This window comes from Bradysia coprophila, unplaced genomic scaffold (assembly GCF_014529535.1).
Source record: "Bradysia coprophila strain Holo2 unplaced genomic scaffold, BU_Bcop_v1 contig_324, whole genome shotgun sequence".
NCBI lineage: Eukaryota > Metazoa > Arthropoda > Insecta > Diptera > Sciaridae > Bradysia > Bradysia coprophila.
The window spans coordinates 3425042-3439226 of record NW_023503584.1 but is presented as its reverse complement, the minus strand read 5'-3'; the positions used below and the strand labels follow the sequence as shown (position 1 = coordinate 3439226).

General features: G+C 33.8%; 1 protein-coding gene across 8 annotated transcripts in view; it reads right to left on the bottom strand.

Annotated features, from left to right (window-relative positions):
* LOC119079471 (protein pangolin, isoforms A/H/I/S) overlaps nucleotides 1–14185 on the bottom strand; it is an 86818-nt gene that overhangs the window by 6229 nt on the left and 66404 nt on the right. For 2 of the 8 annotated variants that reach the window (XM_037187403.1, XM_037187404.1), the window contains 5 exons: nucleotides 9183–9270; nucleotides 7321–7404; nucleotides 7023–7163; nucleotides 3880–4075; nucleotides 3213–3378 (listed from right to left, as the gene is read on the bottom strand). In XM_037187403.1, coding sequence (XP_037043298.1) covers nucleotides 3213–3378; nucleotides 3880–4075; nucleotides 7023–7163; nucleotides 7321–7404; nucleotides 9183–9270 — 675 coding nt within the window. Of the gene's footprint in view, nucleotides 1–3212; nucleotides 3379–3879; nucleotides 4076–4174; nucleotides 6229–7022; nucleotides 7164–7320; nucleotides 7405–9182; nucleotides 9271–14185 lie in introns of those variants that run through there. The other 6 variants (XR_005088176.1, XM_037187405.1, XR_005088174.1 and 3 more) reach the window with 5 other exon arrangements.

Sequence of the window (14185 nt, the reverse complement as noted above, 5' to 3'; positions counted from 1 at the left end):
ACAAAGTTTTTGACAGATTTTCCAAATATCGAAGGATCTAAGTAGTTCAAACATTTTCCAGAAAATTTCCAACGTTTCGAAACACCAATTCAAGCGAATATTTCCAAAAATTTAAATAAACACGTCGAGAAACAGATTTGTGCAACTACCGTCTTTCAAGAGTCAATGCAACAAAGTATGGAATAGGGTTGAGCTACTGAAAATAAACTCAACCCTGTTCAATAATGCTTTCTACGACAGGTTCTTACGGCAAAATCATTCAATGTAGCCTATTTTGTAGCCAACAAAAAAGTGCTGCCAGCTTATATGGTAAATAAATGAAACTTGGCCTCAAAATGACGATATCAGTGCACATCAAGTTTTATTAATATGTCGCTTCTGGAAGCAAACAACGCATTTTTTGAATACCAGAAAGGTTTCCCACATCGTATAACAGTAATTCCGCCTGCAGAGACATTGGACGAGAGGAATTTATCAGTTAAGTTCAAAACGGTGCGACTCTCAGGCATGTCAGAAATTTGTTATAGAAATCTCGGGTCTGCTTGCTCACTTTTATTTTCAACTGTTCAGGAATGACATGCCTTTTAATAACAGTTTTATTCTTCATGTGGTACCAGTATTAGTGTTTTCGACACACAATTTTGTTTCTCACTAGAAATTTCAGGGACAATTTTTGGGAAAACATTTTCCCAAGTTTTCTTGGATTTTCCCATCTTTTCTTAATTTTCCCATCAAAACCTGGGGAAACTTGAAAAAATGAAGGAAAATATGTTAAAAATTTGGAAAAAAAATTTCGCAGAAATAGTCCCTACTCTTGTCAGGACCCTCGTGGTAGCGCTGCCGTGGCTCCCAAAAACAAATTTCGATACAGTGTAACAAGCCTCTCGATTTATATTGAAGGTTATATCATGCGAATTGTGGAAAAGAAAAATCTTTCAATGCAATAGGTTATGCGATAAAACGTTTAAGATTCTTGCGATGACGCTTTCTTGCAAAAATATCATGCTACAGTGAATTTATATGCTCTTCGTGACATATATGTAATACATTAAAAGTCTAATTTAAATCATTTTGCAGCAAAATATACATATATAAATGACGTTTTGTTTCTTCTAATTTGAAAAATTTTGTTGTTTCGAATGATTCTCCCGGTTAGTTTTGGTTAAAAAATAATTCTTCGTTTGTAATTCACAAATTCTGCGAGAAAATCGTAAATTTACTTCAATTAATTTCAACAAAAAAATTGGTTAATTTCAATTTATTATGTTCTTCTGTTTGTGAATTTGTTATTCATCTTACTGTTCTTCTCATTATCTGATAGTGGCTTAAAATGTGGTTTTCTTGATTTTATTTTTTAATTTTTTTTTTCAAATTCTCATTCTGCGATTAAGTTTCGTTTTTTCGTTTATAAAATTAAATTAAGAAAAAAACATTTAAAAAGAGAGTTATGTCAAATAAAAAAGGCATATCAATTAGTGTTAATTGTGATCGTATGCTTATCGGGCTCTGATGATTTTTTTTTCTTCTTCTTTACCTTGTTTTGGACAAAAATTACCTTTTTTATTTGCTTTCGATTCCAAATCAAATTTTTTTTAGAATTTTTTATTTTTTTATATTTTTAGCCTTTTTAAGATTTAATTTTTTTAATTTTTTCTTCTTTTTTCCTTTATTTTTTTCGTTATTGTATATGTATATTTATGCTTACAATTGATTTCTTTCTCTTTCGTTTTTCATCATTTCTTTCGATTTTTCATTAATTTTTTTTCCCGAACTTTGTAAAATTTTATATTTTTTTAAAAAAGAATTTCGAAAAATAATATGGAAAATGTTTTTGAACTGTCAAAAAATCTGTATGTGTAATGGATAGCAATATAAATATATTTTTTGCGCGGAATAAAACTAAAAAAAACTTTGATTTGGAAGAAATGAAAATCAACCATTTTTCCTGTGCATTTTTTTTTCAATTTTCAATCGACTTTTGTTGTGAGACTAATATCAAAACGAACCAAAAAAAAAACTCAAATTTTCAAATTAAGTCTCACTTCAAAAATGACTCTGGTTGAGTCTCTAAATAAGAATGATAGAATGATAAAATAATGGAATGGAAATAAATAAATTGATAAGAAAAATCTACAGTGAATGTCATCTGAATTTGTGTCGATGTATGCTTCAGCTGGTAGGTATTTGTACTCTCAAACATATTTGAATGTGTGGATTTACAGATTTACTGGACATCTGTATGTAAATAAGTATTAAAAGGAATCGCTGCTTCGCTGAAAAGTCTACATTTTCTGCGTTTTTTATAGTATATTTCAGATTTCTTTTTATAAAAATCTATTTGTGAAAAATGTATAACTGCAATACCGACCAAAAATGTGTAAGTTTTAAATGAAACACAGATTTATTTATGGTAGTTTGACCAGCTGATAGGTCTCAGCAGTTTGACTGAATATGTCTAAACTCCTAGCTTTTCTCAGATCCGGTCAAACTGCAAAAAACAAATCAATTTTTCATTCAAACTTTACAGTTTTTTGGCCGTTGTTGCAGTTTTACATTTTTCAAAATGGATTCTTTTGCGAAAAGATATCATTGAAAATACAATGAAAACGCACAAATGAAGCCACCAAATGAAGCCACAGATGTAGGCTACAAATCTGCCCTGCAACGCAAAAAAAACTTAGTGCTAAAGTGATGCACGATTTTGTGAGAGAATTTCACACGTTTGCTCTCTCACGATCTTGCATCTCTTTTACACTAAGGTTCTTATGTGTTGTAGTCTACAAGTTTAGACTTGTTCACTCATCAGTGTGGGAATACCCATCAGCTGGTAAATTGATCTGAAGTAAACATCGACACAAAACGCAGTGCCTGTCACTGTAAGTACAAAACAAAAGAGGATAATATGTTCATTAAAAGCTGTGCAAAAGCAACAAAAAATTGAAAAGAAAAATTCTAAATATTTTTTGTCAAACGGAAAATGGCTGATTTTGCTCATGGTAAAATTCATATTTTAATGTTAAATATTTATTACATAAACATGACTTGTATTTTTATAAATAAGCTTCATTTTATTATCATTTTGAAAGCCTAAAGACAAAGTAAATTAAAAAAAAAATCATTCAATAAAAAGCCTTGGTCAACTAAAACTTTCTTTTTAAATCCTTTTTTCATAGTTGTTGTAACTAGCAAATTAGTCACTATTTTATATATACCTCCCGAATCCGCGGGCGATCTGTCTTTTTTACGTTTCTTCTTTTTTGAAACATAACCATAGTTGTCACGCGCGCTCCACCCCGGATATAATTCCATGTGCAATTGACGTTCTTGTCGAGCTTTTTCATAGTATTTACTCTGTTCGTCTCGGTTTAGTGAATGCCACTGCATTAATATATTCGTTTAACATTTTTCTTTGAGTTTATATTTGTAAATGATCAGGTTCTAGAATTTGTGATGTCTATGGCGGTTTTGGACTCAGTCACTAAAATGCTAAAGAAACACCAGCAATTGCAATTGCCGATCATAACACCTGTCTTACCGTAGACTATCGATGCTACTTTAGTACTGATGCGAAACAACATCGTTCTTTCATACATTTTCAGCCCTGAAAACTACTATGACAATTGCTTTGATCGATAATTCAATTTATTGATGCGTTTTCAGCCCATTAAACTATCAAAAATAGATAAATTAAAAATAAATATTCGAATGAACAGTCAAGTAAGACCTTACACCTGTACACTCTATGTCCGCAGAGACAACCGTCCCTCATAAATCACAAATTCTAAAAAACTGATCAAAAATGTGAAACAAAAAATATTGAGACGAAACATCAGTAAAACTTGGACAGTTCCGAAATCAGATAAGTAACAGAAAGCTTACCCTTCGGCCCAATATTTGGTTAATGGCTGCTGATTCTTTAAGCGTACATTCGGCCACCACTTTGGCCCGCATCTCCTTCATATACAACATAAATGCATTTAGTGGTTTCTTGATATGTGGTTTCTTCTTTTCATTGGCACTGTCTTGCTTGTCGGACTGGATACCCGGCGAATTTTTTTGGTGATCTAATGTGTTCCTGAAATCGAAATGGAAATCGTTTAGTTATGATTGTGGCAACATTAGTGACGTATTGTTAGTTTTAGTGAGAGATTGGACGGAAAATTCCTGCACAAACCTCTCATTACTTCTGCTCAACAGATTGGAATTAAGAGCCGAGTATTTGTGTGAAGAGACGGCATTTAAGTTAGATTTTTTCTTGGACGATGTTACAGTTTCCGGTGGCATTAAACTACCACCACTAGTTATGCCATATTTTGCTTGATGATATGAATTAATCGCATAAATTACATCATTTCCCTCATCATTCTGATCGTCAGCTTCCCCACCATCTTCCGCTGTATCTTCTGTGCCAAATAGTTCATTGTTGGGCTGACAGAATGTCGCTGCATGCTTGTAGTAATATTCCGACATAATATTTTGCTCCAGCAATTTATTGATGATCGAAATGAGATTATTCGCCGCAATTTTATTGGTCAGTATGTTGGTGCGGATCAAGTGGTTGATTGTTTCGTTGGGCGTCATTTTCGATTCAGCCGTTGATTGTAAATACTGATTGGTTAGCTTAAGGTAGCGTTCCAAATGGATTTTGGCAATGTCAAGCGATTGTTGCTGATTGAGGTAGGTTGTCATCGTTTCGTCATACGAAAGCCCCGATTGATTACCAGATGAAGTCGACTCTGACAGTAGTGTTGGTGATGCCAGAGGATAGAGGAAATTGGTTCGGTTGGCTGGTGATAGTAGATTTTGCGGTTGCGGATCGGGCGAATGAGTCCGTAGTGCTGACGAAGCGAACGAGACTGATGTTGCCGTGGCGGGCGAATTCGCTGCTCGAGACTGTACCCCATCATGATCTGGCGACGGCGATCCACTGGATTTGATGTTGAAGAAGTCATCGGAAATGTTTGCGATCGGTTGAGGTCCAGAAATATTATTTAACGATGTCGACGAAGGAGGAACAACAGCAATTGGTCGCTTTTTTATCGATAAATTGAGCGGTTCATTGTGTTCCATCATTCGTTTAAATTGTGGCAAATTGAGTCAATCAGGCAAATCAACCCACTTCTCTAATCACGACCATTTTTCAATTTACAAAAATCCATTCGTTACATGCTACTGTAACTGTCCAAAGATATCAACGAACGATGTATCCATGTGCAAAAGCATCTTCGATCTTATCATAAACGTCGAAACAAAGAACAGAGCCAGGATAATGGTCCTTTTCACCAAATAAAAAGAATAACAACAACAATGGAATCTGTGGCACCACACCACCACCGAATGAAATATTAAATCAATAAATTGTACACATCACTCTATTATGTGTGTTACCATATCGTACAAAATTGAAATAGGGGAATCATTTTTAAAGTCCCATCACTCTCCAAATGTCATCCTCACAATCCACAGGTTATGTGGCTTCATTGAATGAATGCGATAACGCGCAGCAGTAAATTATAGTTCATATATACATATGCAGAGCTAACACAAGCGAAACGATTTAATTTCTCGTCAATTTGTGCGAAACTTCGGTCCTACCGAGCAAACAAACTGCTTTAACCATTCAATGATATTGTCAATGTGCAATGCAAATGTACTTTTAATTCACTTGGAATAACATAGAAAAGAAATATGAAAAATTTCCCCTCATTTCAATCGCACAAAGTTCCTTGTCTACAATCGTTCAACAATTCAATTTCGTTTGTTTCACTTAGCTCTTGTTTATGGTACACAATGTCCAACCGGTCTTTTATATTGTCTCACTATCTTTCCAAACACTTGTATTCGATTGCTATTATCGCTGAAAATGTTGAATTTATTTCCGTGTCACTGTCCACAATCTTTCCAATTAGACGACTATATGTCAAAGCGAATGGCACTAAATATCCTTGGAAAAGTCATACACTTTTCTATGGCGCATTTCTCCAACTGAGTGAAATATAAATCAACAACATGCAATTGCATAAAAAAAATATATCTCCCCTTCATTTGATGTGTATTTATGCACAATACCAACGACAACGCGCCCTTTGTGTTGTGTATACTGTACCTATTATATTGACTTCACTGGCTTCCGCATTTTAATACTAATGAATTGCGCAGGCAAGCTAAAACTAGCATCATTCACTCATTTCGATAGAATTTATAATGTATATGGGTGGACGAGAATGCAGTATTGAAATGCCGACTACGAGAAATGTAAAACTTCGGCAAATTTATTCCCTATCCATCCTACATAACCCAACCCAACATCTGTCTGCAATTGAAATTATTTTGATTAAATAAATGTTTTACAAAGTTCATTCCGTAGCCTTGGCTACCCCAACGGGTCCATCTAAACTAAAGGATTTAATATTGCTATACCGAGTAGTATAATGAAGAAACGGAGAGAAATATAGAAAGTGCAAAATGATTTTGTCGAAAATTGTATCATCATCCCCTCATCCACACTACAAATGTTCGGTTAAATCATCGATGCCATTTTAACGCGATGAAAGCAGATATGCTAATCATTTTCTCAAACTTTGATGTATTTCCCAATCGGAAAACCACACAAGATTCGAGAATTATGTATTCACATAACTTAGCGCACACAAATGTAAAACTAAAATGGTATACACGAATTTATTTCCACAATCATTTTTTATTCCATTCATCGTTTGTATGTATTCCAGCTTCCGTTTAATTGAAAAATCAATAAGACGAAAAAAGGAATAACAGAAAAAAAAATGTTTGTAAGAAAAACACCATCTAAGTTCATTCCTCTCAACTAAAAAAAAAATATTGAAATGAAAACACGAAGCTTTCAAACTTTATTGAACACAGACCACCTCTACCACCTATCGTAAATAATACGACATTCACCCCAAGCACATAACCATAATTGTGTACATGAATTATATTTCATGAAAAATGTTACAGGGGCCGGTATATATAGCCTATTCAACACAAATGGATGCACTCACCTTCCATATCGATGATTAGAATCTTGTCCTATGTCCTGTTTGGGACCGGGCGTTACAATTGCAGGATGTGAATTGAGCACATGATGTGGTGATGAATGAACTGAAGGCAACAGGCTAGGCGAAAATCGAAATGAAAAATCACTGAAATTGGAAAAAGTTATTTAGTGAAATTGTCGTTTGATGTTTGTTTAGACTCTGATCATTTTCCAGGTTTTATATCGTGTTTTGTTGTCTTTGGGTTCAATCAAAAACTTAAAATAAAAAATGGAAAACGATTGGGTACCGATGGAATTCATACCTTGACAGTGATGTATTTATTGGTATAGATGAAGGATATGGTCCTCTAAATCCAGATGCCGCTGAATATACTGAAGGTGTGTGCCTGGAAGTTAATGAAATTTTTTGTATCAAATCAAAATCGTATTGTCATGAAATCGGTCAGAAACTACTACAAAATCTACTACTTCATTTGTTTCAACATACATTACTTATACTATATAAGAAGACACTAGATCGAGCTCGTCACTTATTTTCATCGCAGTCTTTGACAACAGATGACTAGCTGGAAAATATATCTAATTTTCCCAATTTGGACTTCGTACACAAAAGCCAACTCCTTAACAAATATAAAAATATTTTAAAAAAATTCTGAAGCAAAAAAAATGCACACAAACCTAAACCTTTTTACGACTCGCGACAACGCACCCGATAATAAACTTTCAATGACAATTTCAGACGTAAAATTTAAATATTTTGAATTGCAATGGCATTTCTCAAACATACATGCGCGCAGAGAAAACAAACCATAAAACAATAAATAAAAAACTAAAATCTCCGAGAAGGTAAGTTAGTGTACCCATAAGAAATCTGTTAACTCATAACAATTTCCTTTTCTTTGTTTTTTAATTCATTTAAGAGGCATTTACATTGCCTGCACGCCGGCATAATCTACAATGCGACGATAAAAAATAAATAAAAAAATGAAGAAAAATAATTGAAAAACGTTTTATGTTAAACAAACGCCGAGAAAATGTGTACGACACATGTTTGAATATTCAATGCATGCGTTTTAAGTTATAACTTCGAAAAATGCTTGGTTGACCTGACCAAATAAGTTGAATTTTTTTTTGTTAGAATTGAAGAGACTACATTGATAAACATGGTAATCTGTTGAAATTTGTCGTCACTACGTTACACATTTATAATGAAACGGCATTTCGACCTATGTCTATCATAATCCATTTATGTGAATTTGTGCACCATTTGAGAAAAAGGAGTCTCAAAGTCAAACGAAAAAGGATTTACAAATGTTCGTCGAAACCAGTAATCCTTTCAACTGTTTAATTCCCCATTGGGTTGTTTTAAAAAAAATGTTGTAAACTTCCAATACATAGATTTATGATGGTTTATGAGCAGCATTTAGCTTCCGTTACGGGCGAAATATTAATAAATAAATAAAAATTCAAATTCTGTATGATGTTTCAATTAAATGTTGATATTTTGGCAAAGGGAAATGTGTTATTTTTTCGGAGTACAGTGGCAAAGTTAAGCGAGTTTGTTTTGAAAATATTTTAGTTGTAATGTGGTTCTACTAGACTACAGATACTGCGCTTAAATGAATCAATTTTAGCAAGGCAATATTCTTGGGAGGTCAGAAATGATTGTGTAATAAATAACGTAAATTACGAAGGAGTAGCCATCTCAAATTTGCAGTTCTAATCCGAGGATGTCGTAATAGTGCATTACGTCCGAGGTTCCAAATTTTTATTTTGACCAGTGGGGACATTATGACCCGACCCGAAGAGGAATGCTGATTTGGTGATGCAAATTTGGAACCTTGGACGTACAATGCTTAACGGCAATGCTGAACAGGCAATGCATATTTCATATGAGAGTAGCTTATGATTGACCTCTAATAATTCAGTCACCTTCTGTTTGGTTCTCAAGCTGAGACTATACATCCCTTCTTATACATCTTATACATCTCCCAAGAATTTTTAAAGTAAAAACTTAGGCTGTTTCATTCTTGATATTGTTAGGCGCCTCAAGGACAACTAAACGCTCAGTCGAAACAGGATATTTCCTGTTGCTTATTATTTTCTAGCTATCGTCTCAAAAATACTCAGATACCGGGCTGAAACATTTCATAATTTTACTTACCACGATGCTACTTGTGACATATCAGGACTAAGCATAGGGTACGGATATTGACTAGCTGGAAAAGGATATAACGTTGGCCTTGACAAACCTGAAAATAAAAGAAGAAAAAATTAAAAATTATTTTCTTTGTAAACGAATTTCAGTTATTAATCATTTGCCTCATATTCGCTTCGCTCGCAAAAATTCATAACTTTCAATCAACGTTTTAAAAAAAGTTGGTAAATACCATAAACTCCAATTAGCAAGATTGCCCCGATTCTCCCTACACTTAACTTATTAAAAATAGTTTGATGTGCTATCCAAACTCACTATGACGATGTATAATTGTGTGATGGTATGGTAGACTGAACGAACCGAAAACAAAGCAAAAAATAACAGCCCACGGTTAATCAATAGCACAGTTTTCATTTCCCTTTTTCAATTTTTTTTTTTGCCATTTTATACACAACCCCATATTGCATATCAGGTCAACAGCCCCTGTATCAGAGATATTCACTCAGTACACTGAAGCTGTTTGGTATTGTGCTGATGAAAATATAACAGCGACGAGAGAAAATAATTAAAAAAAAAACATTTTGAAACAATATTATGTGTGTATCTCTTTAACCCTTTAACTTTTGTTTGTCAGCTCGGCGTATTGTTCTATTACCTTCGTGTGCAGACAACGTTTGGTAGCGCTGTGGATTTAAAACAAAGAAGATGTTACAACCGACCTGTCATGAACACGGTTAACGTTTCTCTTTTACTAGTAAAGGTGTTTGGTGTTACGAGCAACAACAAAAATATATTTTAATGTTTAACTGCGATTCAAAACTGTTCGATAATGTCATGAACATACATCTCGAATGAATTGAGTTTATATAAACACCACCAATTTGATTGAGTACCTGAGAAACTCCCGAACCCCTAATGGTATACGCATACTGAACACAAAATCGTCCCATCCACTTGCAAGAAAACATATTTCAACCCCAAAATAATTGTTCGGAATCAAAATAAAATCATAAATCGCATAACAATCAACAGTCCTGCCACAATACCTACTATGCAAGAGCTACACGAAACAAATTATTTTAGATGATTATGTGTCAGGAAACATATTTTGCCTTCGATTACCAGACGGATGTGGAACAATTTAATAGGACGTCTATCTATCATTTCATTAATTCGCTTTACAAGAAGAAGAGGTTAGGTTCGGACTAAAAAATCCGGATGCCACTAGATCCAATTGATAGAAAATACGGGCGAAATCTTATAACAAAAATTCGTTCATCATGTCCTGCACGCGGCACTTGGGGATACCTACGACTCAGTCATATTATAACTTAGACCTCAACAACGTTTTCTTTTGACTGAACTGGTGTTCCTAACGCTTCAATGAGGACTGCGTTACAGTGAACAACTATAAAATGATTAATGAAATGAAACTTCCAGCTTCAAATGTCACGTTCGACAAATTACATAGGTACTTGAACTGCTTCACAAATTCAGATAAAAATTACTAGGTACCCCTATGTTGACTAAACGAGGGATGAAAGCACAACAGCTTTCACACAATTTTTTTTTACATGTGATCTCGCTTATGACTGAATATAAAGAGAATTATGATTATTATTGAAAATGTTCATTTGTATCGGATTAATAATGCGTACAAATAGATGGCAAATATACTTGCGGTCGTCCTCTCGACTTGTCAAAATATAAGAGTTGGTAGAAGTCATTATTATAATATTTTAGAAAAATATTGGGGTTTGATGCGTATGATGTTAAACGTAATATTAAATAGAATGATGAACAACTTATTGTTATTATGATTTCGCTTGTGAGTGGATAATTTGGTGGTAAATGAGGGTACACATTCACTTGTCAATGGAAAATCTTCTGGTAAATAGATGAGTCTTTATAATAAACTGTTGCTTCGACTTGCCAGTTGCTCTGCACATTTCTTTTTGGTAAGATCAATAAAGGTTTGAGTTGTAGGACTGTTGCTAATTATGCTTGATTTCCTCTTACCAAAAAAGTACTCCGTGTGAGACATTTTGTTGAGTGGAAACCATACTTTAGAATCAATGTAGACTGCTGTCAGTGAAAATTCATTGAAAATAACGGAATCATTTGCAATTTACTTTTGTGGAATATCTGGAGGAAGCGCTTACATAATCTGAAAACAACTCGTAGGCGGTCAAATTCATACGATATCCTTGTAGAAAGTATTTTTCTTTGGATTGGTAAGAGGATATAAATAGAACTAAATAAAATATGAATAATGTTTTACAATTTCACCTTTATCTGAAATCGTCAACCACCTTGCAATATAACATAAAAATCCCAGACAGAACTGTTCCACAACGTTGTGACTAATACATTATTTAAAGCTGTAAAAGGGATTTTTTTTCGAAAAAAAAGAGAATTTTTTTTATTTAAAATTTTTTGTGTTGTCGTCAAGTCCTTAACTATAGTTAGAGCTCGGAAACGTATAATGAAAATCAAAATAGCAGCAAAAATAACAACAGAAAAATATATTTTGATTCATATAAATGACTCTATTATGTCGATGGTAGTCAATAATTCATGCATAACATAAAAGGACTCTTTTGTCGTATATTCGTCTTGTTCATGAACCCATAATTCATGTTGTAATAACAGACCATTCCGGGGATATTTTGCTTATGTAAGTTTTGATTGAATGTGGGGTGTACATATTTAAAATTGATGACCGAATAAGGGTGAAAAGGATGAGATTAGAATTTTTTCCATTTTATAATAACTGATTCAAGCGAATAATTGCACGAGTAATTAAACTGCAGAGTTGCATTTATTAATTAGACGACAAGTATTGGAAAAATAGTACTTCGACTTGTAGTCTAGTGAAGTAACAACAAAAACGTAACTGAAGTCTTGTGGCTCGACCACAGTCTTACAACTTCTATTTTATTATTTATTAACTTTTCTTATCGAAATTGGTTTAAATCGGAAGGGGAAAAAACCCTGAGCTTAAAGTCGAGGTGGAGAAAAATTAATTGGCAAAATTTTTAGTTGATCCTTCAATGCATCTTGACGCTGCGAAGGGTACCCAAGAACACATACTACAATATTCATACAACTGGATTTGCCCGGAATCACCCTAATTAATCACTTGAGTTCCATTCAGCGTCAAGACAAAGAATGAAACATCGACAATTGTAGGCTTTTTTCTGGTGCGTTCTATTCAAAAACAAAAACAAAAAAACGAACCAACAACGTCTCGCGTATTTTATGATACTATGCTGAGTACGTTTTGAGTAGTTATTCTGTTTTGTATTAAATTAGAATTGTATCGTGGGTGTGCAACGTTCGCTATGAAGAAAAACGGTCTATCGACACCGTGCATGGAACGTATTGAGTTTGTTGTACAAAAGAGTTACATTGTCATAGCGGACAATTAAAATTTAATTAAATTCTTCTTTTTTAATGATGTAATGCAAATTAAATGAATTAAAGCACTTAAGGTGTGACTCATTTTACAACCGTTTCTTTATTTGTTCTTGTACACTGGCAGACTGAACAGTTTCTTCGATAATTTTTGATCGATATAAACAGTAATGTGAAACAAACCTGTAAACAGGACCACATTAGTTCCTTGCGAAAATTATCTACTCAATGAGCGAGTGCTTTGCAGGACCAGACTGACTACACAAGCCTTTCGGGCGTTTAATGACGAAAATTTGTAAAAAATCAAAAAGCCCTTCGAGGATTGCTCGAATGCTCATCCCACCAGTCCGGACCTGGTGCTATGCATGCATCAATATCAACCATAAGCTAGAAGCAATCTAACGAATATTTCACTCACATTTCCTTTAACTCTGAACTTAATTTGCAGCTTAAAAAACTTATAAAATGCATTTTAATGGCTCTGAGATCTTCTCAGACGAAAATTATTACGGTAAACACTGAATTGAAAGCACTTTGTTTATTTTCAATCTTTTTATGCTTAAATTGAGTGTATGATAATAATGCATGGCGCTGACTATGTGAACAATACACAAACCACTTATCTTTGGGAAATTTGAGATAAATTTCTTTGTATGTTTTGGAAATTTCTTAGCGAAACAATCAGTGTTACTGCCACTTTCTTACCCTTATAAATGGTTATGATGAGCTTTTAGCTATGGAGAAATTATCAAGGATTGTAAAGAACTAATCTTTCTCATTGTTCAGAAAATTATATCGTAAGCATGCATGCGGTAGTGGAACACCCAACGGTAAAAAAACCAATTATTTTACCCTCGAAAATGATTAAAATTTGGCTTGAACAACTATAACAAACAAGAATTACTTTCACGTTCGAAGTCTAACAGTCAAATACTTAGGGGAACAAAATGGCGACGGTTCTAATAACTAGATTTTAAGTTGTCATCGTAGACACTCCAAACGTTCCATTAAATCATTCATCCTTTACCTCCAACGAATAGTTTACAACCATTCGATTAAAACTTCATTAATTACGCATATTGAATAATGTGCATGCGGTTGTACGGTTTTGATTTGAATGAAGGAAAAAAAGAACCAACCACCCAAGATTGACTATGACATACTAATGGGTACACAACAGAACATTTTATATGGCGTATATAATTTCGTTGAAATGAGGGAATTAAAAAGGGATTTTTATTTTCCAATAGATTTTTAATCAGATTGCCAAATGGTTGTGGATCATTAGAAGTTCGTATATTCTATGCAAAATTACATTAGAGCTAGCATTAGGCGTAAGCTGCAAATATTAGACTCAAACAGTTGAATGAAAACACTTTTCTATTGTAAGATTCACTGGAAAAAGTAATTGGGATATTTGTAGTAAGAAGCAATTATAATCTTGGTCCATCTGCTAGAATATTGTTGGATCGATTTGTCACAGAAAAGATGCCAGATAAGAAAAAAGAGGACGACTGATACACCGGACAATACCTGTTTAATGGTAGAACAAGAGCAAACTTTCAGGCCTTAGAAAATATATGAAATGCAAA